We start from the raw sequence: 26,850 nt of genomic DNA, 5'->3' as shown, positions 1-26,850 counted from the left end.
TGCCAGGATGCATTCCTGGCTCTGCACTTTTAACATTCTGCCAGGAGTGCATCTAGCCCTGGAGCCTTACATGTGGGCAGGGAGCTTATGACTATTTTGATTTCATCTAGTGTGAAGTGTTGATCCAAAAAGAGGTGGTATTCATTACTTACCCAGCCAAGGGCCACCTCATTGAGAAATTGCTCCAGGTGCTCATTGGGGGGGAGGGGTGCCAGTGGAGGTGTACAGTATTTTAGAGTAATCTACAATCTAAAAATGCATCTCTGATACCGGAGGCATCCTTGCAGGTCTCACCCCATGCATTCCATATCTCTGTTATGTCATTAGTGTCTCCTGAGGTCTTATTGTGTGGTCAACGACTTCCTAGGCCTTTTCTCCACCCTCTAGCTTCTGGCTTGTGCATATTTACCCGTGAATGTGCATTCTTGTGCTTCTGTCTCATTTAATTCAATTAATTTGGTTCTTATTTGTTCTAATGTATCACTATACCCTCTCTCAGTCATCGACCCCTCTAAAATCTTGAGTTCACCCTCTAAGTATGCAAGGTGCTTGTGCAGTCAATGAAGGGTCCTGCTGTGCTTGGCTATGCAATTGCCCAGATTGGTAGACTTGAAAGCCCCCTAGACAGTGGCTGCAGAGTCAACCATACTCTCATTTTGTTGAGAGAACTCCCCTATCTTCCCCTGCAGCTCCTCTGCAAATCCATGAGGGCCTCCAGAGAGGGGCTTCACTGTTGTCTCATAGGGAACAAACGCAGGACTTCCATTTTCATCAGCACTGGAAAGTGGTTAGAGAAGGTGCGTACAACATGGACTACAATGTGTACACATGTGGCCACCTCCCCATTCACCAGCGAACAGTCAACTAGTGATCGTCCTTCATGCACCTCAAAGTAAAATGTACCCTCCCTGGCAGCGAGGTGCCTGGACTTCGAGATATCACATAAGTGATGTTCCTGCATAGTCTTCCTTAAATGTTTGGAGGACAGTCCACAGTAGCTAGGGGGGCAAATGTAATCTGTATATACATTTCTGCAAAACACAGTTGAAGTTGTCTCCCTAGATTAATGAGTGTAGGTTGGTGGAGAGGATTTTTCCCCACATCCTGTTGAAGAATACTGGGTCATCTATATTTGGGCCATAGTAGCATTCCACAAATGCTATCTTCAAGTTACCCAGCTTTCCCCATGTCACAGCATACCGCTCCTGCTTGTCTATGAAGGAACCCACCTCTTAGTATAGGACCCTGTGCTAGAATAATATGGCCACCCCTTGGGAGTATGAGTATGGGGGCAGCAGCTTATATGATTCCCCTTTAATAGTAAAACTATTCAACGCATTAGGCACAAGGTGAGTCTCCTGTAGGAGTGTGAAATGTATATGATGTCTAGGTTTGAAAGCTCTTGCCACATCTTATGAGGGATATTTAACCCTCTTACATTCCAAATCATATATATCAGTGGTCTCGGAGACCCAACTGTGTATAACCCTGCTCTATGGTCAGTAGGATAGCGCCAGAGCATCTGAGCCTAGGTATTTGAAGACTACATGCTCACCACCCGACTGAAGCATTCTGCATCTCAACATTTGCATGCACAACATTTGTCCCTCGATTCCTCCCTCCCCACCTCCACCCACTCTGGTAGCCCATTCACACCTGAACAAAGCACCCACCCCAAGTATACCAACTGTGTAAACCACAGGCAAAACTTGCTCTCTGGTCTAGAACAATCATGTTAACCATATAGAGGCGTTGAATCATCAGGGAGACCAAAGTGCCACGGATGACCTCAAACTAGTGTCAGGGGTGTCAAAGGAATCAGTAGTATCTCAGTTGGCTAACAGCATCCATCGCCAATGGCAACAGGGCTCAGCAGAGTAGTACTGTAGAAGTTCCGTTAGGGCCAGGCCCTTTTCTCCTGTTCCATAGTATGGGCCCATTATTATCGGCGCAATGAGAGTTGCAGGTTCAGTTCAATAGACAGCAAGACTCCTCGATTTAAATGTCAGGTGTGCACTAAGCCGGAGTTGTTTAACAGTACCACAGTATTAGTTCCACATATTTCTCACCTCAGTCCAAATCAGTTAGCATGGACAAAGCTCAAGAGCCATCGGGGGAGTGAGTCCCCACCACCCATCTCAAGGACCTTTACACAGAAATTCAGTAGCCTGCTGCAGGGTTTGAAATGTTTTTGTTTCTCCACAGAGCATAGCATACTGTTAGTTGGGTTCCTGGAATTTCTGTTAGATGGTGGCAAACTTCTATCTTGCCCCCTGTACGACGATGGTGAAGTCTGAGAAGAGAGACACCATGTTTCCCTCAAACATCAATGTGTGTTTCTCTCGGGCCCTAAGGAGGGCAGTATATAGGTCTCAAAAATTGAGTAGACGTGCAATCATGGGTCTAGCTGGTGATCCAGGTGGTGGTCTGTTGGAAAAATTATCTGTGCGCTAACTCTACCCCAAGCAGCTTGGAAAAGACATCTGCCCTGAAGAGAGAAACTAATATCTTCTTCACATAGTCTTCCATTTTGCTTGTATTCATGGACTTGATCACTCAAATGATGCAGATCTTATTTTGATGCAAGCTGCCTCAAATCTTCGTTTTTAGCAATTATCGGCTTGAGTACTTTTTCCATGTTAAGAAGGTATTCGCCTTCCTCTACTATCTCAGCCTTCGTATTTGAGATGCATTGCTTTGCTTTTTGCAGCCTGGCATTATGCCTCTCTATTCTAGAGCCCAATACATCCATGTTTTGTGCTATCAATACCAGGCTACTCTGCATTGCACAGAGGAGAGTTTTCAAATCTGCTTCTTCCTCCCTCCAATTTTGTGTTGTAACTGCTTGCTCTATAGATGGAGGGGACAGATGGAGGGGACTCAACGCTAGCGGCACATGAGTTCTTGAGTGCATCAAATTGCAGCTGATGTTGTTTGCCGTCAACCTTTCCCATCTCCAAGTGGTAGTGAAGCACTCTGATATGCTATGTAGTAAGGAGTCACTCTGTGGTAACTCAGGTGCACTCAGTAGCATTGAAGTGCATCTCCACCTGTGTACTGCTGTCTGAGAGTGCACTATGATTCCTCCCAGTCTCAACTGCAGCCGCTGTCAGGTGGGGAATGAGGCAGCAACCTACTGTCTCCCGGCTGGTCCCACAGGATGGTGCCAGCAAATACGAACCCCCTCATCCCCTCTTAGCACCACACCTGCCAGACTTCAAGGGGGGAGCACAAGCAGACCACGAGTCAGCAGGCCCAATGTTATGGGGTCAAGTGTGGCAAAATGGCCCGTTGGTTATACTCACTTTCCAGCTTGAATTGCTCACCAATAAGTTGTCTGGAGTCAATGGGGTATTACATGTTTCAGGTGTTCTAGCACCACATGAGTGTCCTAGGGGCCACGCAGCATGGGCTGGCCCCCAGGGGGCCCTGTCCTTTCTCACAGGGGGCAATCTAGGTAGGAGTATAGCCCACTGTGGCCTTTCAGCGATGCTGCAGCATGTTGCAGGTCTGGGATTCATGCCCACAGCTTTGCGTGCGTCAGTTCAACAGGCACCTCGGCGGCCACGTGTCCACCCAATCAAGGCTCTGAGCCCTCTGTCAAGCAGCACAGTCATCAGTAAAAAGGCCTAAACACATATTTTCATTCTAGCAAGGTTAGTGGTTCCATAGGAAAGCACTGTAATTGAATATAAAAACTAAATAATGTTATATCCACCTAGGAACCAGCTACAAAATTCATTCTTGGATTTTCAAAAACATTTATTACAAATCCAATCCATTATTAAAGTTGTACTTCTAGTCAATGTTCTACAAAAGGTAAATTTGAAATGTTACCTTTTGACAGCCAAAAGCCTCTTGAAGACCATTAGCTTTGGCTTTCAACTGTCAACCAGGAGCTGAATAACTCCTCAATGATGTGTGAATTAGCTCTCAGATCTGAGATAAATGGCTTGGTGTGTGGAGGTCCCTTTACTCTGACAGGATGATTGTCTGGGCAGTACCTGTCATATTAATTTTCTTCAAAGGGGCCTGGCCTGTCACAAGCAGATATAGCTCACACCTGAGCCTGCCCCCTCTATTGTCCTCCTAGGCAGCTAGGCACCAATCCCAGTGGGAGAGGAGCTGTCCTCGTAATCAGCTTTGAGTGACCACAGATAAAGGTTGGCTCATTTCTCTGGCCATACCTATAGAGTGGGCACAGGAGTTCTGCACAAGGGGTGAAAGGTTCTGCCATGTTTGGGTAAGGTAGGGAGGAGCACTCTGGGATTGTTTGTAGCATGGCATGCAAGAGCTACAACAAGATTGGGAGAGTTACCCCTGGAAAGGTTTACGCTTGTAGTCAGGGAGAGGCTTGGAGTCACCCCCACTCACAGGCTAGTGCCGAGCAAAAATATGGCACAAAGGGGTTCCATACACTGCTGGACCTGTGGAAGACAGCAGGAGAGCTGCACCTGCTATTGTGATCTGTGAGGAGTATCCTAAGGCCAGAACCTGCTCCCACTTTGTACCCAGGACAAAGAAGTGGACTCCAAGGGTCAGTTGTCCGACTTCCTGTTAAGCTACATGGACACAGAAGTCGCAAGAAGCCCAATTTCCTGGAAGAGCCTAGATAACCAGTTGCAACTGGACCTGCCCTGGATCCTGCTGGTGGCCCCTATTGGAGTGAGCCCTGATCCCTAAGTGCTGTTCCTGATGCCCTGGCTGGTGTCAGAGTGTATTTGTCTTATGTAACTCTAAAACCTGGGACTTTTTTCAAGACATTTTGTCAGGAGAACTGACAGAAGATCAAGACAAAGCTGCCAAGTCAATCTGACAAAGGGACACTGCCTGTGGGCCAACAATTCAGATTGCTCCTGCTTGGAGCTTTCCTGTGGCAATAAATCCATTTCAACGGGACGTCACACAGAAGGAATCCACCCAAGTGGAACCTGTCCAGCTACAGCTTTCAGCCTTGCCCAAAGTGACTAAGACTGAAGGTAGAAATCTTCCCTGAGTGAAGCTGCCAAAAGTATCCTGCTGGTGAGGGACTTTCCTTGGGTACAAATTATGAAATTCTCCCACTTGGAGCTTTCCAAGAGTCAGCTTCTCTCGGACTTTGTCCGACAGCTATCTGGCCTTGTGGAACCCATTTCGGCCACAGCCTGCTGCCTTGCCTCGCTGAGAATGTTTTACCTCCATTTCAAGTACTAAGTTAGAAGGTGAAAATTCAGACCAGGTCTAACCTGGTTGCTGTGTCTGACCCATGCTCCATTGTAGTTGGCTTTAACTCAGGCCTAGATACCGGTCAAGTGCAACTAGATGGCAGCAGTTGGCACATAATGCTTTCTGGCACTATTTTAATTTTTTAAATTGCAAATTCAAATCTCTGGTTCTCCTGATGGGACTTTTGTCATTTTGGTATCATTTTCGTCTCTAAACACTTTCTATGTTTATTAATTTGAGTAGGACTTTTTATTATGGTGTATTTTCATCGTTTAAACTGTTTTGGTACTTTTAAATGATTTACACATTTTGTTAAGTTAAGCCTGTCTGCTGTTTGTCCTAGCTATCAAGAATTGAACTCTCATTTAAGTTACTGAAATCATTACTGGACCCAACATGAATCGTGGTATTATTACTTGTGGTGGGCTACTGTCCACCCTAGCTAATAATCAACTTTCTACAATAATTATTTAGTAACAGGCTCATAACCAATTTCTTATAACCATGAATATGTACTATCAAAGCATTTGCTTGAATGCTGACCACATGTGTCATCATAAGAGCTGCAGCATTTGGCAGCATTTGACCCGAGACGATGAGGAGTCAAGAAGGTCAACCTAAAGAGAAAATAAAAATAGCAGCTGTTTTGTGTATGTTGTGAGGTGGTGTTGGATAAAATGTCATAAAGGCTGCAAATGAAGGCATACCATTTCTGTTTTACAAATACCTGCATATGCACTTATTTTGTATGTTGAATATGGTCTTAGATGGGTCTCTTAACAAAGTATCAGAATGTTTATATTGTGATAACTTTTATGCAATTAGCTGGCAAGCAAACAAAGGAATGACATACAAGTGGAAGGTTGCAACGCTGCTTCCTATTGATTACTCTATGGCTCTATAAGTCATGTAGCCATACTTCACATTTTGTACCATGTATAGTATTTAACTGAAAAAGGAACCCAGGGCAGGGGTCTGATATTGTTCTTCTCCCTGATTGATATGTTCCCTCAAGATCAAAAAACGACTTTCATGTTAAATCTCTGTTTCAGTATATTTTTCGAGTAGCTGAAACAGAAAATATTAACAAAGTACTTTTTTTCTCTCAAAACTTCCTTAATAGGGGTGATATCAATGTGAGTACCTGGCGCTCTACCTCAAAATTATCTAAGTAATATATCAAACGGTGCCACTATCTAGGACTTCACCCCATGATTAGCCCCAAACGATAACTACTATAGTTACCCAAATCACAAAACTGTTGTAGCGGCATATGCTAAACGTTAAGCAACTATAATAATTCTTTTTCTTGTAAATTAAAGTCCCCATCCAAACAAAGTTCATAAGTTGAATCAGAAAATGTTTAATTCTTCTTGAGATTTGGCTTAAAAAATTATTCACAACTCCATCCGTCAACACGTGTTTCGTCTGGGGAATACCCCTTGACTTCATCAGGACTTCCTACAACAAATATTTTCATTATATATATAATTAACATCAATTATTAAATTGCTAGTTAACACCCTCACCCTCCAAAGTGAAATGCTTCATACATGCTTCCATGTGAAAACCGTGATTAATTATACAATAGTGTGTTCATGCCAACATTCAAAGTGCCCCTGCCTTTTAAATATAGTGATTATTTCTTTTGTGTTCCTATATTACCGTGATTAATTTAAGCCCATTTCTCAAACACTGACCCACACAGACTGTGTCCACTACAACATGTAAAGGAACATGCTAAAAAGTGTAGTAACAAAATTAATATATCCTCACACCTTCAAATATACACATTCGTAGTAGACAAACTCGTACCTCTAAATAATCCTTTTTTATATTATATTCTATTATTACACTTTTTAGCATGTTCTTTTACATGTTGTAGTGGACACAGTCTGTGTGGGTCAGTGTTTGAGAAATGGGCTTAAATTAATCACGGTACTATAGGAACACAAAAGAAAAAATCATCATATATAAAAGGCAGGGGCACTTTGAATGTTGGCATGAACACACTATTGTATAATTAATCACAGTTTTCACATGGAAGCATGTATGAAGCATTTCACTTTGGAGGGTGAGGAAGTTAACTAGCAATTTAATAATTGATGTTAATTATATATATAATGAAAATATTTGTTGCAGGAAGTCCTGATGAAGTCAAGGGGTATTCCCCAGACGAAACACGTGTTGACGGATGGAGTTGTGAATAATTTTTTACGCCAAATCTCAAGAAGAATTCAACATTTTCTGATTCAACTTATGAACTTTGTTTGGATGAGGACTTTAATTTACAAGAAAAAGAATTATCATAGTTGCTTAACGTTTAGCATGTGCCGCTACAACAGTTTTGTACTTTTTTTTCTCATGGACTAAAATGTTCAGGATTCAAAGTATGCCTTAAGTCTATTTGCAGATAGAGAGAGGGGAGAAAGTTTATACATTGCAAGCCCCATTTTTCGTGGATCATGCAGAGTAGCTAAAAGCGGGATGTTTCTCTTAGACCTTTAAGAGAATAATGGGTCTATTATTGTTAAGGACAGACTCAATAAAGATATCCCTGCTCATTCTTCTCACAGTCACTCTAAGTCTAGTTCTATAATTGATTAATTTATTGCTTCTTTGCCCATTTTTAGATTTCTGTCTGGCTTACAGATTCTCGATAGCCCATAGAGTGACAATAAAATATCAATGTTTTCTGTTGCTATTGCTCGAAAGGAAATTTTGCCTTAAAATATGGTGGGAGAAAAGGTGCACTTTATTTATATAAAATCGGAAGGTGCATTGGACAGCCGCAAATAAAGAAAAACTGAAGAATGAACTTAAAATGTATGAAAGGATACAAAAGAGCAGGGATTGATGTCTCTAGTTAAATTTGAACAGGATATGCAAGCTTTGTTGTTAAACAACCCCAGCACAAGCAGGTCCTTGGGTGAAATGAGGTACTTTTATTGGCCCTTTCAGAGGCTCAACGCTAAACAAACTGGGCAACAAATTGGAAAGGTGTCAACTGTTATACTTCTCTATGGAGACAAGGAGATTAGTTAAACTATTAAAACGTACTCAGTCTTAATAGAAAGCCTCTATAGTTAAACAACAGACTCATAAATTCTGGATAGACATCCGTGAGGTCATAACCCATAAAAACTCTAGAAGTTTTGGGAGAATGATAGCATTGGCCAGTGGAAGTTCTGTGACCCCTAAAATGTACTCAGTCTCAGTTGAGGACTGGCTGAATTATAACTCCAATCTGTATGCAGCCAACGCTCCAGACATTGGGAATATTTTACCCACTTGTTCCCAGTAGTGTGAGGAAGCGGACTTCTACTATACAGATTGGGGATATTTTTCTTTGTACCAGGGCTTCAGGTACCAGCGTCCCAGACCAATTACTCATTATTATTGTAAAGGTGAAAGAAGTCTCCTGGTCTAGCTACTCTTTAAATACGCCAAGTTCAAACCTCATGGAAGGGTAGCATTTACTTTCCCTTTACATATGAAAGGCTCAACAAACCTCCCCAGTACTTACAGGCACATAAGACTGCTTGATTCCATTAGGAAAATATTCTCCAAGTGCATTTTAATTCACATGAAAAGCTGGGCAGGTGACTATAACATAATAACACAACTAGCCCAAGCTGTGCTAAAACAAATAGCTCAACTCTGGATAACATCTCAGCGTTACATATGATTTTAGAGAAATATGTATCTTCACGGGGTATGCTTGTCTATGTTGCCCACATTGCTTTTTCGATAGTTTTTGACCTCGTGGCTAGGCCTACCCTGTGGCAAAAACTTTGTAATTTAAATATCCCAGAAAGTTTAAAAGTTTAATTGCACGATATTCCACCTGATGCCATGTCTTACTTGGCAGTAATCGTGGGCTTTCCTTGAAATATTTCAAAGAAAATGAATTAAAGCGACATTTTCAGCTTGCTCTGTTATTATTCTCCCGGTACATTCACGATCTTTCAGCGGCGTTTAAGGAGTTGGGAGGTTATGCACGGAAGTTAGGTTCTCGAAACATTTTTGCTATGCATTGCCGACGATATAGTGCTTATGGATCTGACCTTTAAAGATTTACAAACACGATTGGATTGTTTGCAAAAATATAAGTCCAGCCTCTAATTGTAAATCGATACAAAAAATTAAAGTAATGACATTTCAGGTCAAGAGCAGTAAAATATTGGGAAATATAAAAGGTTTGTGGGGAGTGAGGAGATCGAAATTGTTGATACATACCCTTATTTAGGAAAATTCTTTTACGCAAATCTTTCAGACGAAGGCCCCATCTCTCAAGCAAACACTGACCCATTTAAATCCACTTTTATCCTCATACTGTGCCACTGGCTGAAGGAAGTTTAATTGTTTACTGTCAGTAGACCATGCTGAAGTTCCTCTTTCCCCCACATCCTTATATGCCATAGAGATCTACACACAAATACTGGGATTTTTTGCACAAAATTAAAGGTAAATGTTTTAGAAAAATCCGTACTCGTCTGTCCCAATTGAACCTAGATCTCTGTTGGTTTGGCTGCAACACTCGGCTGGGGATAAATGCTACTACATGGCACTGAGAACACCTTAACTCGTCTTTTATGTACAGAACGTATTGGCTAGAATATGAAGGATTATACTCTTGTAAAAACCTTTACCAAACACTTGTGCACTTTATATTTAATAAGCTCACTAAAGCGGAAATGTCTCACTTCCAATTTAAAAACTTTCTGAAATACAGTATCAGGAATGGAATGATGGTCAATGATATGTTGTTGTGTTCAGGAAAAAATAAGTTGGACAACTTTATCTCTACTTGCACTGAAGCACAACCACAACCTTATCTAATTAGAAGTGTAGAGCGCAGAGTACACCGTGGTTTACTATTGTTGCAGATGGACATTTTGTAGTTGCAGGTGCGTGAAAAGGATGACATAAGGATAGATTATGTGAGCTTCGTATGACCTCGCTCCAAGACCTCAATGATATCCTATTTGTTTTTCCTTTGCTGCACTTAAATGGATGCCACCTATTGCAACCTTTGATTTTGAAATATGAGGTACATTCGGCAAATGAAACATTGCGATTTATTCCTTTATATCCTGTGAATTAAATGGTATGTTTTGCGTTTTTTAATAATATTTAAAGCCGTATTGATCAAGATGTTTTGCTTTATTAACAATGTGCATCCCAATGTAGATCTAAATCTTGAAATACATTGAAACTGAAAGCAAACTGCCTTACCTGCAGTGGACAACAATTGGGGCATCCTTTTCTTCTGCACCCTGTATGGCCTCTTCCACATCCTGCACCAGCTGTAGCAGAGCCGGGGCTTGGTCGGGTGTCTTTTGATCTGGCCAGGAAGTGTACCAGTAATGCTTTAAGTGCCTTTCTTCTTCGCCGCTCTACCCGGTGACAAAACAGAATACATAAGAATTGTGATTTTAATTTGCAAAACATCAGTAACAATTTATTATAAATAATCCAGAATGCTAACTTACAAATTTACAGTCAAATAAAATTAATGAAAAAGGACTTAGAAACGAATGAGTGCTTTGAAATGAATTCAACTGGATGTTGAATGTGCTTTCATTTGGAAATTAGACCATGAGGCTAGGTAAGATTTCTACATGCATTTTTAACTCTACACAATAACCGCGAAACTGGTGGATACATCAGTCGAATGTAGTTTCATGTAGGGTTGAGTGACAATGATGAATGTTGTGTAAGGAAAATATTTTGAAAATGTTACCACTTTGAAATTTTACCACGTTAGTAAAGTTGAAAAAAAAGCTATGAAAATTCCCATAAAAGTACGTTATGTTGGAGATATTAGGTGCCTGTCCTACACTTTGCAGGTACATTTTTTTGCAAACAAGGTTTTGAGAAAAAATCTCCTGAAAATACTTCGTTTGTTATTTTTGCCTCAAGCACTGTGATGTGAAGTTGTGCAGTTTTTAACTTCACCCAGCTCCACCAAGAAAATCTGAACTCCGAAAAACTCTAGTTTCAGCAACTCAAGCAACATCACAAATTTAGTTTTTTATTACCAATCTTGAGCTTCTTAGAGTAAATGAGATCAACCTTTATATGGCAATTAATAAAATGAAAGAGAAGCCATTGACATAATTGAATCAGCCTGAGAACTTCACATTCAGCTCACTCAGTATTCAATGCAATTGAAAGCTCAGAATGCTGTCAGCTATCACTCAGTGAAAACTTGCAGAAACAGTGGCCTATATTGTATCTATGTACACTGCAGTTTTGTAATGCTGTTTTGTAATGCTGTAGGGTGCATTTGTATTGTCAACTAAGATCGACAGTGGTATGGCCCTAATTAATGAGCCATGATTGTACAAGTAAACAGTGTAAAAGTTATCTATCATTCATCAAATATTCATATGTATATATTTTCCTAAATGATTACTTTGCACAACAAAATATTATTCAAAATGCTTGCACAAAATCATACCCCAGCACTTACAATTGCCAACCAAATAGAATGCCGAATCATATCCAAAGTTGAAAACAATCTTCAATGGACAGCAATCATGACCAAACTGAAAAAACATGATTTATAGTTTTCTGAAAACAATGACTAAGGGTTTAACCTTAAAAATTATATATCATCTTTAAAATCACAGATGCATTACCAGAACCAGATGACATAGCCTCCTCAATGTGATGCCAAAAATGGTATTAATACAATAACTGAACTAGATGTAATTATGTTTGCTCCAATACAGAATAATTTTGGGGGGTAAAATCTAGGCATGGCATCTCCAATGACAATACTAGATTCTGGAAAAGAAGTAACAAAAGCTAACTGTGGTAAACAATATGCATAATATGCTCATTAACAGTTAAATCGCTGATATTGGTTTAACCCATGTACATGTTAAAGATCTCTTTGTCTTCAACTGAGACATGACTCCTTTCAAAATTACCTTCCTTCATAACAAAAATGCCCCATTAAATAAGAGAATTATGTATTTTAAATTTAGATTATCCATGAGTGAAAAGGTGGATTTACTGATTGTCATCATACTGGACTTGCCGTAGAATAGGTCCACCCACTTAATTAGGATCATGAAGCTACACGATAAATGTCATCATTACATCTACATGACCAGAGATGTAGCTGACGTCCTCTTTCATTAGCAATAAGGCCTTTCTTCCAACTCATGGCTACACAATCTTCATAACCATTCTGCTTGATTAAAACTTGTAAGTGTCATATTAAACCGAAAAAACATTAATGAAATGTATACAAAGGAGGAACATTCTATAATGCACTCGGTCTCCAATACGGTTATTTATTTGTGAGCAAAATTTAATGGAAAGCTGATAACTGTCTCGTTTATTTTTATTATTCAAAACAACAGAGCCTTGAGAATGATAAAAGGGCATCAGGCTGATTTCTGCTAATTGTTTATTGTGAAAGATCCAGCAACCGCTAAATAATATTATATAACCTAAGTACAAGATGTGAAGGGTTATAGATCAGCTTAGTGCCAAGCATCACAAATGAGGCAGGCAGTGCAGAGCTGCATCACCTACTCTGGCTGAAGGCTAACCAAAGACATTCTGCATTCACCTGTTGTGCTTATCAGCCCAGCTGCGAGCACAAGACAAGAATACCAGGCTAATTATTCAAAATGTTATGCAGGTGTGAACCATCTCTGAAATTCAAATTACGCTTTCCTTTTGGGGCTAAGATTAGCTTAGTAAATAAAAGACTGAGGGTGGGATTATTTGTTGTTCAAACATTTTGATAAATGTTGCAGGTGCCATTCTGTTTCTCTTATAGAAACAATTGATCTAAGGTGCACTAGGATAGGATTTTGATTTTAGAAATAAATCTTTTACATGTATCCATTGTTTCATAGTTTTTATTGACTGTGCTCTTTCTTAATGAAGAAGGTTTGGGTTCCATTCCTGTGAAGTCTCATAGGATTGATCATTACCTGAAACACATCTCCCTCAAATATTGGTCAGTGGTTTGTGGGGTGGCTGCAGTCTAGCTGGTTTTCTCTCTACGTTTGGCACGTTGATTTAGTCCTCAAGAGCCAAGGGGTCTAGAAAACCGAATTCTGGGCCATGTTTTAGAGGATGATCTAGAAGACATATTAAAAGTGCTTAAAGGGAATTTGTGGTTTACTATTTTGAAATGATAAACTAAACTTTCCCAAAAAGTAGCTCTTCAGATTTGGATTACCAACTCTGTAGTGTAGGATAAGGCAGTGTCTGTTTGGACAATCACACAAAAGGTGATGGGCAGAACACACATATTCTATCCTCTGGCAATCGATCAGGGTAGCATTCCAACTCATCATTTTTCAACCACTGTGCCACTGTAGACACCAGTCTTGGGTAGCATTTGTTCTAGCTGACAAAGGAGCAGGGCAATGGCTGATTTGCATATGGCTGGATCTAAACTGAGGTGACATGCTGGGCAAAAGAATTATGGTTCGCATTGCTACTCTGAGTGATTCTCATTGGTTAGACAATTTGCTAGCATTCTTCCCATGACCTTTTGTGTGTTTGATGTAATGCTCTGAGTGGCCAAGTGTATAGCATGATGTGGACCCTTTGCTGACTGTGCAACTGGAACCAAGCTTCACCCAAGAGAAGAGGCCCAATCAGGCCCAAAGTTGGTCTTAGGTTGCTTGTGTTCTGATTTCGAGAGGGCCTAACTTGGTAGTTTGGGTAAACTTTTCCTACTGGAGTAGGACCACCCCAGCATATTTCTGGGTCTAATCTGAGGTGGCATGGTGGGCAACAGAGTGATGAACTGGGATGCTAGCCAGAGCAATTCCCTGTGGTTAAATCACAAGACTTTCTCCTTTTATGTGTTACTATTATGCTACATATCTGTTATCATCATATGATCAGTATGGAACAGCACTGGGTGAAAAAAACAGAACCAGAAGGACATTATACATTTCCTTCACACAACAACGTATCCTGATTACAACTGGAGCCTCCAGAACGCCCCAAATGTGGCACTCTTAAGGCAGACACGTATTTAAGGCTTGATTAAGTGCTACCTTCTCACTCTGAAAGGTATCATCAGTCAAAGCATTTTTTGTTGAACTATATATATTATCCTAGGAGCTGATGCATTATCAGAACCTATAAAGAGCTGTGCATTCAAAATTGAAGTTTTATGTTCCCAAAGAAAGGATGAGCCCTCTGTGTGACCCAACAAGAACGTGGGTTACTGGGAGATGTTTCTCTATAAAATAGTGTTAAATGCACAAAAAAGTAAAAGCCACACAGGAATAGAAATAAATCCACATTGATTTTCCAAGAGAATGAAGTCTACAAATTCAATTATGTAATTAGAGAAGATAACAAAATTGTGGCAGAATCAGTTTACACATGGTGACACATATCAAACCCATCAAAATACATATTTTCAAATTCAGTATGAACTAAGGAGTCTGTCAGTGCAAGTCAGACATCTGTGTTCTGACTGGCTGTCGGAGATATGTTAGATTTTTAGCATATTTTTTCAAAATATGGTAATTGCCTTTAGTCTCTGTCCCCATGGACGGATCCCTGCAAATGCTTGATCCTCAACTATGTTTATCTTGGTCTCTTGAGTGTGGGGGTGCCAGACTTGTCTAGGTTTTCTGTCAGTGCAGGGTCCCCAGAGGCAATAAATTGCATTCAATGCATTTTGAGAATTTGGCAAGCAACTGCAAGAAAAATGCCAGTTTAGGCAAACTGTCTTTTTATCAGAAGTATTTCCCCTGAGCAGTATGGAAACACACCACAACCAAATACGTTTAATATCTTTATATATCTTAAGGTTTCATTCACTGGCTGTCTGATCTGCCTCATGCTGATTTGCTGGCTGGGAGGCTGCAGTGAATAAGATGTTTGTCAGATTGTTTTTCACCAAACATGGTAGTTTCCTTCAGTCTGCCTCACTTGGAAACATATCCCTTCCAAACTTGAACCAAATCTATTTTCTCCTAGGTTCCTCTACTGTAGGGTATCAGGCATGTGTGGATGTTCAATGTGTTTGTTCCATGAGGGACGACTACAGTTTTTGAGTCTGGGATGGGCCACCACCCAGAGGACCCTAACAACCAAGGACATTCCCAAAAACTAGAGACACAGGGGACTCTAGGGTGATGTGGCTTGTATGGATCTCATAATTCTTCATTACCCGAATTGGCTTCAAATGTCAAAATAAGAGGCAAAAGTAATCACATTGCTTCAATATTCTGTGCCAAAAAGCTTCAGACCTCTAGGCAAATGTCAAGTATACTACCATCCAATACTTCCACACTCTTTGGTGGACCTATTTTGAGGACCACATATATGCCAAATTGTGAGCCCTTGAATACCACACTGTTGTTGTGCGTCTGTCCCTGAAAGAAGCAAGAGGTTGTTTGGATTTCTTCTAGACCCAAGAAAAAAATCCAAATGGCATCTGGCTAAGGAAAATTCTACCTCTGTCTGGCACAGGCCTGTATGGCTGTATCACAAAAAGGACTCAGGTGCTGCTTGGCTATTTCTTAAGCTAAAATGCAATATTCAACAGTATCTGCTGCTTTTCTGGGACACATACAAGTATCTTAGTGGTGAGAGAGGATGGGAGAGGCTTGGCTGCCCCTCTAGCATTTAATCCCATCTCTTTGCCTCCCAGCAGCACAAACAAGGGGATCAAGCTTGTGGGCATGGCTAGGTAGGAGTTTGGGGCAGTCTTAGCTGCCCTTGGCCAATTATGAACCCCAATTAAGACTGGGGCTAAGAAATCCCTCCTAAGTCCATCCAATTGGTGTGTGATGTCACTAGTGATATCATACATATAGTGAAGTATCCAGAAAGTGAGCATAGGGCCACCTCATTTGGGAGATTGCTGGGGCTCAAATACCCCCTCAAATCTCCACCGGCATATGGAGGAGTTTGTCCCCCATCAAAGGGACAAAAAAGAATACTTTTGACCATGCTCGAGGGACGCCCCTTTCAAATATTGACATATATTTTCATATTTTCATTATATATTGGCAAAGGTATATATGCCATAGGAGCATCCTATCACCTTTTCCATTATTTATATATTTATATATCCACTTAAATAAGGTTACAGGGCTGTTTTAGTTAGGCTCACATTTTAACCATACAAAACCATAGACATTCACCTGTTAAAGTTAGAGTTATCTCAACTCGTGCCCTAAGGTAACTATAACTTGTGCCCCAGCCATGCACAGTTTTTTTGACAAATAATTTTACAGCAAATGTTACAGTGATATTATCAATGATGTTATAAAAGATGCCATGAGTGCTGTAATATCTGGAGTAATTAGGAGTGCATGACAAGAGCACAAGTTATAGTTACCTTAGGGGCCCCTATTATTATAATCTGTTATGTCAATGATGTTATAAAAGATGCCATAAGTGCTGTAATATCTGGAGTAATTAGCAGTGCGTGGCAAGATAATATTATGTGCCCAGCGAAGGTGGTGGTCCCCAGGGCACCACGTGCCCCCGCATATTCTTTAATCATAGCCCCATGGAGGTGGTGGTTCCCGGGGCAACTAAAAAATTTATGAGCCCACAATACCACTGGGATCTGGCCCATCTGTGGGCGGAAGCATTCAGTAACACAGGAGACCAAGTGTTTTTTTTTAAATCACAGAGAAATCCACGGATCCAGCCATTAAAAATGCTTTTTAGCCTTGGGTGTGTCCCAGGGGGACCCCTGGACCAAGGCTTGGGGGGCAGGGTAATTTTTCTTTGGGATTTGGATGAAATGTTGGCAGCCAATCAGATCTCAGCAGGAGTTCTCCCTGGACCCGCGGCCCGAGATATACAAATTAATTTTTCCTTTAATATCTCAAACTGCTGAACAGATTTACACCAAATAAAAAAGGGTGATCTGCGGACCAGATGCTACCTGTTTACCACAATTAGTGTTATTCCATTCAGCGTTTCGGGCTGCAGGTGTGTTTAAAGAGCCAATGGGAATTAGTACTCAACGACCCCCACTTGACGGATCATCCCGAAAACTTTTCCATGCACAACAAGTTATTTGGGCACACTTTTTTGGAAATATTTTGTGAAGATTCAGTAAGCAGTGCGACCACTTGTAGGTAATGTATATATTTGTCTCAGCCCCTGCTTGACGGATCATCCCGAAACTTTCCATGCACAACAAGACCAAAAAGGGCACTTTTTTGGGAAAAGTTTTGTGAAGATTTATCAAATGGTGTGAAAGATACAAGCAAGTTAAAAATGCTTATTCTATGGAAACTAGATCCTAACTATAACTGCTTTCTAGTGACTACCAGTAGGTAGTTTTATTTAGGACCATTTTTCCATTGAAAAAGCATTTATTGACTTGACTATTTCTTTGGCACTGTTTGACGAACCTTGACAAAGTTTTTAAAAAAAATTGCGATCTCATGCAAAGATCTGATTGGCTGCCACTTTAACCAGGAAGTGTTGACAGCCATTTTGGGACTAGGCTTCAGTTGAGTCCCAGAAAAAAGATTTAAAAAAAAGAAAAGGGGCCATGGTAGGGATGCCCTGGCCTCTTAGGTCTGGTGCTGGGGTCCCAGAGGGTCACCCTAGGATAAAAAAGCACTTAAAAAAAGAGTCTGCTGAGAATTTGCAATGGGGTTGGAAATACATGGCAAAAATATTTAAAAAAAACAACAAGCATGGCCTCCCGGGGTCCCAGAGGGCTCCTGCGCTTGTTTCAATTGTAGCCCTCGGGTGGGCCAGGTCCTGGGGGCATGTAGAGTTCAAGGGCTTAAAAATGCCCCGGGGACCACTACCTCCCTGAGGGTAATTTTAATAGTAAACGGGGGAGGCCAGCGGATCCCCCTGGGCCCTCGGCACCACCATCTCCCTGGGGCTACAAATTTAAAAGGATATTGGGGGGCACATGGACCTCCAAACCCCAGGGACCACCACCTCCCTCGAGCTATAAATAAATTGACTAGGGGAGGCGGCCTGGATCCCACGAGCCCAGGGGACCACCACCTTCCCAGGGCTGAGTTAAATATTGTGTGGGGGCCACATAGAGAAGGCCACCCACCAGGGACCACCCCCGCCAGGGATTTCTTTTTTTTTAAAAGGAGGGGGGGTGCATAGCCCTCCCCGGACCACTCTTGGCCCCGGGGACTACCACCTCCCAGGGTAGCTCATGCAAATAGGAGGGGTGGCATGCAGGCCCTCTCCTGGAGACATACATGGCCCTTGGGACCACCACCCCTTAGGGCTGGCTCTTGCTATGTCCCGGGGTGGCTACCCCAGGACACAGCTGTTTGATTTTGCTTGGTGGGAGCTTAGACAGCTTCCGCCCTCTGGAAGCAGAGGCTTCATCTCTTTCCCTGCCCACAGATATGCGGGCAGGGTAAGGGATTAAACTATTGCTCTTGCACACAGGGAGCTGCATGTTTAGCAGCTCCCTGTGTGCAATAGAAATGCCTGATCCGGCAGGAGGTGGGGAGCCAGCTGGGACAGTGGGGGCCTTAAGGGCCCTGCAGTCCTACAGGGCACTGGATGCCCTGGCTAGGATCAGGGCACGTAATCGGCCCAGGGAGGGGGGCCGTGTGGTCCTCCTCCCCCATTGAATTGTGGTGGGCCCCAGGGATGGTTCCCTGGGGCTGAAAATGGCCAGAATAGGGGGCTTGGGCACCCCCCTCCTCTCTCTTCTAATAATTGGGCAGGTATGCCTGCCCACCTTAGTATTATGCATCTGTGGAAGTACCCTGGTTTCCTGGAGATTTACATCTTTGTAGTCTTGTTGGCCTCTCTATAGGAGGATTCATGTTATCACAGAATTTTGGAGAAAGACACATGAGGAAGAATTCCATTGTCAAACGCACACATGGTCGCTTGAGACATTTCTTTGTGGTCCATTACGCAACTGTAGTGTAAAATACACACTGCACATTTACCCAATGAGGAAGCACTTACTAACTAACCAGTAAAACCTTCTTCAGTTGGGTACACATTGTGTGCAAAACTGTGGACTTTTGTTGGATAAACGGGAAGGTGCGGTTCCTTTGTAGCTGGGTCACTCACGCAGCTACTCACACACCCACACAGACACACTCACTCACTCAGACACTCATCCACCTATTCACAGACCCACTCAGAGACTCACCTACTCACTCATAGACCCATTCAGACACTCACACACCCAGTTACACACCCACTTGGACACTCATGCACCCACTCAAAGACCCACGCAGACATTCATGCACCCAATCACAGCCCCGCTCAGACATTAATGCACCCACTCACAGACCCACTCAGGCTCACACACCCACTCACATACCCTCTCAGAATCTCATGCACTCACTCACATGGGCACTCAGAGACTTGTGTACCCACTCACAGACCTACTCAGACACTCATGCATTCACTCACAGACCCACTTAAACACTCACACATCCACTCACACACTCACTGACAAACCCACTCAGACACTCTCACACCCAGTCACAGGCCTACTCAAACACTTATGCACTCAATCACACACTCACTGGCAAAGGTTAATGATGGTTACATTTCAGAAATCAAATTTAAAAAAACCTTAGAAATTCACTTAAACACCAAAGGTTCCAGAGACATTATAGTTAAGAAACATTAAAAAACCTTAGAAACTCACTGATAAAACAAAGGTTACAGGGATGTTATAGTTAGGAAATAGAATTAAAAAACCTTAAAAATTCAGTGAAAAACACAAAGGCTACAGGAATGTCATAGTTAGGCTCACTTTTCACTCATACAAAACCAGTGACATTCAGCAGTTATAGTTACATGAGCTAACTATAACTTACGCCCCAGCAATTCACTGTTTATGACCTCACATATTACATCACTTGTGACATGGTCAGTAACATCACTGATGACATCTCAAATACATCACTGATGAGATCACTGATGGCAACATCCACAGAAGAACTCACAAACCCACTCACACCCCTATACAACCTCTCATACACCCACTCACGACCCCAGACAACCATTCACAGACCCTTACAAGGACTCACACAACCTTTCACTTATCCATAGAGTGACTCACACAACCTCTCACTCACTCATACAGGCACTCACCCAACCACTCACTCACCCATACAGCTACTCATACAACCAGTCACCTACCCGTGCAGCCACTCACAGAGCCATACCCTCACCTATACAGCTTGCAAACTCCATACTCACCTATAAAGCCACTCACACACCCACTCACTAACTCACCCATATAGCCTTTCAACACAGCCACTAACTCACCCATACAAGCACTCACACACTCACATACCCACACAACCACTACTATACCCATTCACACATCCATACAAGCACTCACACATCCACTCACTCACCAGTATAGTCATTCACACAGCCACTCACTCACCCACACAGCTACTTACACACTTACTGATACACCCATGCAGGCACTCACACACGCATACAAGCACTCACACACGGATATATACAGTTACACACATAGGTGGTCATTCCGACCTCGGCGCCGGGGGAGACAGAATACCGCCATTGCCGGCGGAATTCATGCCTCCCTATTCCGACATTTCCGCTGGGCCAGCGGAAATGGCACATCAACATTGCCGCCGGCTCGTAATAGAGCCGGCGGCAATGTTGATGTGCAGCGGGTGCAGTAGCACCCGTCGCGCATTTCACTGCCCGAAATTCGGGCAGTGAAATGCGCGATGGGGCTATGCCTAGGGGCCTCTGCACTGCCCATGCCAAGTGCATGGGCAGTGCAGGGGCCCCCATGGGCACCCCCAGTCCCCTTACCGCCAGCCTTTCAATGGCGGTGTTTACCGCCACGGACAGGCTGGCGGTCGGGGACTCATAATCCCCAGGGCAGCGGTGCTTGCACCGCTGCCCTGGGGATTATGCCCGCCAAGTGGAAGCCTGGTGGGAAAGTGGAGGGGCCGGCGGTCTGACCGTGGCTTTTCCGCAACGGTCAGAATTGCTGGCGGAACACCGCCAGCCTGTTGGCGGTGTTACCGCCAACATACCGCCGGCCGCCAGGGTCGGAATGACCCCCTTAATATGTGTTAGAAATAGTATCACTCATTAGTAGTACACAAAGTATACTATTTTAACTTTTCTAGAACCTTATGCTTAACACTTGCCACCTTCCTAGAAAGAAATTGAAGAGGGTATGATTGAAGAGCTTTAAATGGATGATATTAAGGTTCCAGAAAGGTGCAGGGGGAAGCTGTGGTGCAATAACGTGTTTGAGTACTTCAATGAAGGCTTTAATAACTGGAATCGTAAACAGAGAATGGAGCTGTCTATTTTGGAGATCGGCATCCACTGTAGGTAGATATAACCGTAGAGATAGGAATGCTAATTCAGTCTTTGTAAGTGAAGTAGGTAGCAGGCAATGTCTTGTACCGTGGCTTCGAAGGGGTCAAATTGTTTTGACTGGCAGTAGTAAACACAATGTTTCTATTTTGCTGCATATCAGGCACTAGTGGTGGGTCTATGTGCTTCCTTAAGAATGCCCATACATTCTGGTGGTAAGTTAATGTAACCAAACTCTGTGACCTAAGGAGCCAAATTGTGAGGTTGAGAGTTTTGGGATCTGGGTGTCTTATTTGTCTGTGGTTCTGAATGAGAAGGTCTGCCTGCTGGGGAGCTTCTCATGTGGAACTACACAGAGGTCTAGTAGTGTTGTGAACCAGGGCTGATGAGCCCAGATGGGAGCTGCTGGGATCATTGTGAGAGGTTTGCCTGAGCTTCAGAACCAGAAATGGAAGGAGGGGTGGAAAAGCGTAGGCAAATATCCCTGATCGACTCATCCATAGTGAGTTGTCCTTGGATAATGGGTGTGGGAACCTGGAAGTGAAGTTTAGGCATTTTGGGGGTTATTCCAACTTTGGAGGAAGTGGTAATCCGTCCCAAAAGTGACGGTAAAGTGACGGATATACCACCAGCCGTATTACGAGTCCATTATATCCTATGGAACTCGTAATACGGCTGGTGGTAAATCCGTCACATTTGGGACGGATTACCACCTCCTCCAAAGTTGGAATAACCCCCTTTGTGTTTTCTGGGGTTGCGAAAAGGCCTATTTGAAGAAACCCCCACCTGTGTAACTATGGAAGGAGGATTTGTGGGAGAGTTACCATTGTAGACTTGTTGCTGCATCCTGCTGAGCAGGTATGCAAAGTCGTTGTTTGTTTCCTGAAGGTATTCAATCAATCAATCAATCACTCAAACATTTATAGAGCATGGCAAATCACCCGTGAGGGTCTTGAGGTATTTGCGCTGCATAGTGCTGCATAGAGGAATTATCATTCAAATATCCAGGTCTTTAGTTCTCTTCTGAATCACTGGAGGGATGGTGCGGTCCTGAAGTTAATGGGGGAGGTAGTTCCAAGCCTTGGCTGAGGTGCGAGAAGGAACGTCCTCAGCCAAGGCTCCACGGATCCGTGGGTTGCCTGCCAGGGAGAGGGAAGCTGATCTGCGATGTCTGATCAGATGGTGGGAGGTCAGGTGTTTGTTGATGTATGCTGGACCTTCGTTGTGCAGGGCCTTGTAGGCGTGGGTCAGCACCTTGATCTGACATCTCTTCTGAATCGGGAGCCAGTGTTGCTTTTAAAGAGAGGGTGTGATGTGGGTCCCTCTGGGGAGTTCAAGTACAAGTATTAGCACTGAGTACTGTGCTGTCTGGAGTCATTTCAGGAGGTGTGTTACAATTCATAAGTAGAGCGTGTTGCTGTAGTCTAGTCCGCTGGTGATGAGGGACTACATTAGGGTCCTTATGGTGTCTGCTGGGTGCCACCTGAAGATCTTATGGACCATGTGCAGGGTGTGGAAGCAGGCTGATAAGACTGCAACAACTTATTTCTTTATGAATAGCTTGCTATCCAGGATGCCAAGGTTGCGTCATGGTCTATTGGGGCAGGGCAACCATGTGTCAGTCCATGGTGAGGTTCTTCCCAAAGATGAGGACTTTGTTTTTTTCAGTGTGGAGTTTCAGACAGTTGTCCTTCATCGAGTCCGCTACGTTTCTCATGCATCTGTGGAAGTTAGTTTTTGTGGTGGAGTGACCTTCGGACAGTGAGAGGATGAGCTGTTTGTTGTCGGCATAGGAGATGATGTTGAGTCTGTGTGATCTGATGGTGATAGCCATGGGGGTCATATGGCTGTTTGAAGAAGCCAAGGCTAAGGGACGATTCTTGAGGGACTCCACAAATGATCTTATTGGGCTCTGAGATGAACTGTGGGAGAATGATCTTTTGGGTTCTGTCGGTGAGGTATGAGGCGATCAATTTGAGGGCATTCTCTGAATTCTAATGTGGTGGAGTCTGTTGATCAGGACTTGGTGGGAGACGGTGTCAAACACGGGGGACAGGTCCAGGAGGATGAGGGCTCTGATGTCATCTGTGGCTGAAATCAGGGCTGTCTCTGTGCTGTGGATCGCTCGAAATCCATATTGGAAGGGGTCCAGGAGGTTGTGGTCTTCTAGGTGTTGGATGAGTTGCTGGTTGATCACTTTCTCGAGGACCTTTGCTGGATAGGGGAGCAGAGAGATGGGCAAGTAGTTCTTCAGTTTGGCTGGTTCAGTGGATGTTTTTTTCAGGAGAGGCCTCACTTCAGCGTGTTTCCAGACCTCTGGGAAGGAGGCGGAGGTGACTGAGGTTTCCAGGACCTTCCTGAGCTTGTCGCCGATTGTCTAGCTTCCGAGGTAGAAGACATGGTGGGAGCAAGGGTCCGTGGGTGCTTCCGAGTGCACAGAGTACATATTGGAGACAGTGTCTTGGTGGTGAGGAGTTCCCAGTGAGTGAGAAAGTGTTTGGGGTTTGTGTTTGTGCATGTGAGCCAGTTGTCTGCAGCAAAGGGTTGGAGTTTGAGGTTTTCGTAATAGCCGAGATCTTGTTGTGGAAGTCAGTGTGGTTGTCGCACAGTTCCTACGAGGGAGTGATGCCGTTTTTGGTGGCAGCGGGATTGGTGAATTCCTTCACAATGGCAAAGAGCTCTTTGCGGTGGTTTGTGCTGGCTTTTATGTGGTCTGCTAGTGTGTTGTTCTTTGTTTCTTTCAGGAGGAGTGGCACTGGTTGAGGGTAGTCCTCAATGCAGTGCAGCCTTCTGTTTTTTGCTGATTCCACTAACAGGTGAATGTTGTGATGTAGAGCCTGATTCCATAGGGTCTGAGGCAGGTGTGACAAGAGACCGTGTTCACCCTTGTTTTTCTTGGTAACACATGGCTGTCATATTGTCTGTCAGGACTAGGACAGCCTTACAAGTCAGGGGAGCTAGGAATGCTTTCAATGCTAGGTGAATAGCTTGAAGCTCTAGGTAGTGGATGTGGAGAGTCCAGTGCTTGACATCCCAGAGACCCTGCACAGTGAGTTCTTGTTGGTGTGCACACCAGCCCGTCTGTGATGAGTCCGTTATGAGAGTGATGTGGGAACAGGGTCTAGAAAAGGCCGTCCTTTCAATAGGTTGCTGGTGGCCAACCATTGCAGAGAGCATTAAGTGTGGCAGTCTATCAACACTAGATCCTCCAAATGACCCGGTGACTGAGACCACTGTCGAGCTAGACATGCCTGTAACAGCGCATATGTAATCGTGCATTGGGAATATGGAAATGCAGGGAGCCATCAATCCTAAAAGGTCCATAACTGTCCTCAATGTAAGTTGTTGGCTTGTTCCAAACTGGGGCTATGTTGTCTGAAGGTTCTGGATTCTCTCTGAATTGGGGTTGGCGAAGCCTAACTGTGTGCTTAGGATTGCCCCTAAATATGGCTGAACCTGCAGTGGATGCAGGTGGGACATAGGAATGTTGATAGTAAAGACTAACCTGTAGAGAAGACCTTTTGTCATCTGAGTTTGTTGCTTGCACTGATGATGAGTGTTGGCTTTGATAAGCCCGTCATCCAGATAAGGGAACCCCTGGACATTTTTTCTGCGCAGATGAGCTGCTTCAGCTGCCAGACATTTGTTGAACACAGGGGTGCGGTGGTGACGCTGAGCAGGAAAGCTTTGAATTGGTAATGTGTGCCTGCTATGACAAATATGAGGTATTTGTGATGAGCTGGGTGTATTGGTATGTGAAAGTAGGCAGCCTCTAGGTCTAGTGTTGCCATAAAGTATCCCTGTTGAAGAAGTGGAATGACGTCCTGTAAAGTGACCATGTGGAAGTTCTCTAATAGAATGTATTTGCTTAAGGGTCTGAGATCCAACACTGGCCTTAAGGACCCATCATTTTTGAGGATCAGGAAGTAGAGAGAGTACACCTCTGAGTCCTGATGTTGAAGAGGAATGGGTTCTATAGCTCCTCTGAGAAGAAAGCTTGAACTTCCTGCTTGAGTATTGTTTGATGTTTCTGCGCTAGTCTGTGAACAAGAGGTGAAAAATTAGGAGGTGTCGTAATGAGCTTCATACCATAGCAATGCTGGATAATGGCAAAATCCCAGGTTAGAAGGAAAAGTTGTAGTCTGCCTCTGACAGGTGTGATATGATTGGGAGTAGGAGAGGGTAATCACTGCTTGGTGGAGGGTGGTCGCTACACGGGGAGAAGCACCCTTACCAACACCGTTGGCGATATTACCTCTAATAGAGCCATGGTAGTAGCCCTTTGATTAGGAGCCTTGAGTTTGTTCTTGCTGCAAGGTGGATGCCTCATAAAAAGTAGATTTGAAGGCCCCATTGTAAGCTGGGCGATGAAAAGTGCCACTGGAAGCAGGTGTTTGAATTGCTCCAATGGCTTTTGCAGTCTTTAGGCACAGATGTATCAAAAGATTTGCATTCGCAAACTGTGCGAATCGCAAAATGTGGCTGTTTACAAGATGTATGAAAGGCATTCGCAATGCAATTTCAAGCAATCGCTAAAATAGCGATTCCCTGAAATTGTGACTTCATTTAGATAATCGCAAATTGCGATTCTCTAAATAGGAAATCGCAAATAGGGAATTCCCATTTTCGATTTTCAAAGCACATGTATCAAGCATTTCCTAAATGCGAATTGGGCATTTAGGAAACGCAATTACCACCAAATCCAAGTTGGTGGTAAGCATGTGCAATTTTTAAAAATGCATTACAAATGCATTTTTACAAATGACATGTAGCGCGCACACATGTCCACAAATATTTTTTTGGGGAGCATCAAAGGGGGCCTTAGGCCCCCAGCACCCTGTCATTTGCATTACCTAATTTGCGAATTCCTGGTAGGAATTCTCAAATTAGGTAATGCAAAACCATTCGCACCTATGGGACTACAGGCCCATAGGGATGAATGGAGTTCCATTCCCTAATTGTGATTCAGTAATAGCGACTGCTACTTTTAGGAAATCGCTATTACCGAATTGCAATTTCCATACATCCCATTTTGCATTTCTTAAATAGTGATTTCTTAAAAATCACTATTTCGGAAATGCCAACCGGGCTGATGATACATCTGGCCCATAGTGTCCATTTTTATTTTTTTCAATGTGGAGTCCAACCGAATACCAAAAAGGTATTCCTTGTCAAAGGGCATGTTTAATAAAGGCTGCTGTACCTCAGGTTTAAACCCAGAGATTCTGACCCAGGCGTAACGCCTAAGTAAACTCCCAGTGTTTGCTTCCCTTGCTGCAGTGTTTGCAGCATCTAATGCACACCGTCTGGAGGTATTTGTGATGATTTGTCCCTCTGAAA

The 26,850-nt window shown here is 43.2% G+C and overlaps 1 protein-coding gene across 1 annotated transcript in view; it reads right to left on the bottom strand.

Moving 5' to 3' along the window:
* The window catches only part of PTPN5 (protein tyrosine phosphatase non-receptor type 5), a 556,863-nt gene that overhangs the window by 8,122 nt on the left and 521,891 nt on the right, over positions 1–26,850 (bottom strand). Inside the window, exon 11 of the mRNA XM_069223005.1 lies at positions 10,444–10,604. Within this exon, the coding sequence (XP_069079106.1) occupies positions 10,444–10,604 (161 nt within the window). The remainder of the gene's footprint in view (positions 1–10,443; positions 10,605–26,850) is intronic.

This window comes from Pleurodeles waltl, chromosome 3_1 (genome assembly GCF_031143425.1).
Source record: "Pleurodeles waltl isolate 20211129_DDA chromosome 3_1, aPleWal1.hap1.20221129, whole genome shotgun sequence".
NCBI lineage: Eukaryota > Metazoa > Chordata > Amphibia > Caudata > Salamandridae > Pleurodeles > Pleurodeles waltl.
This window is presented reverse-complemented; position numbering and strand designations above follow the sequence as displayed.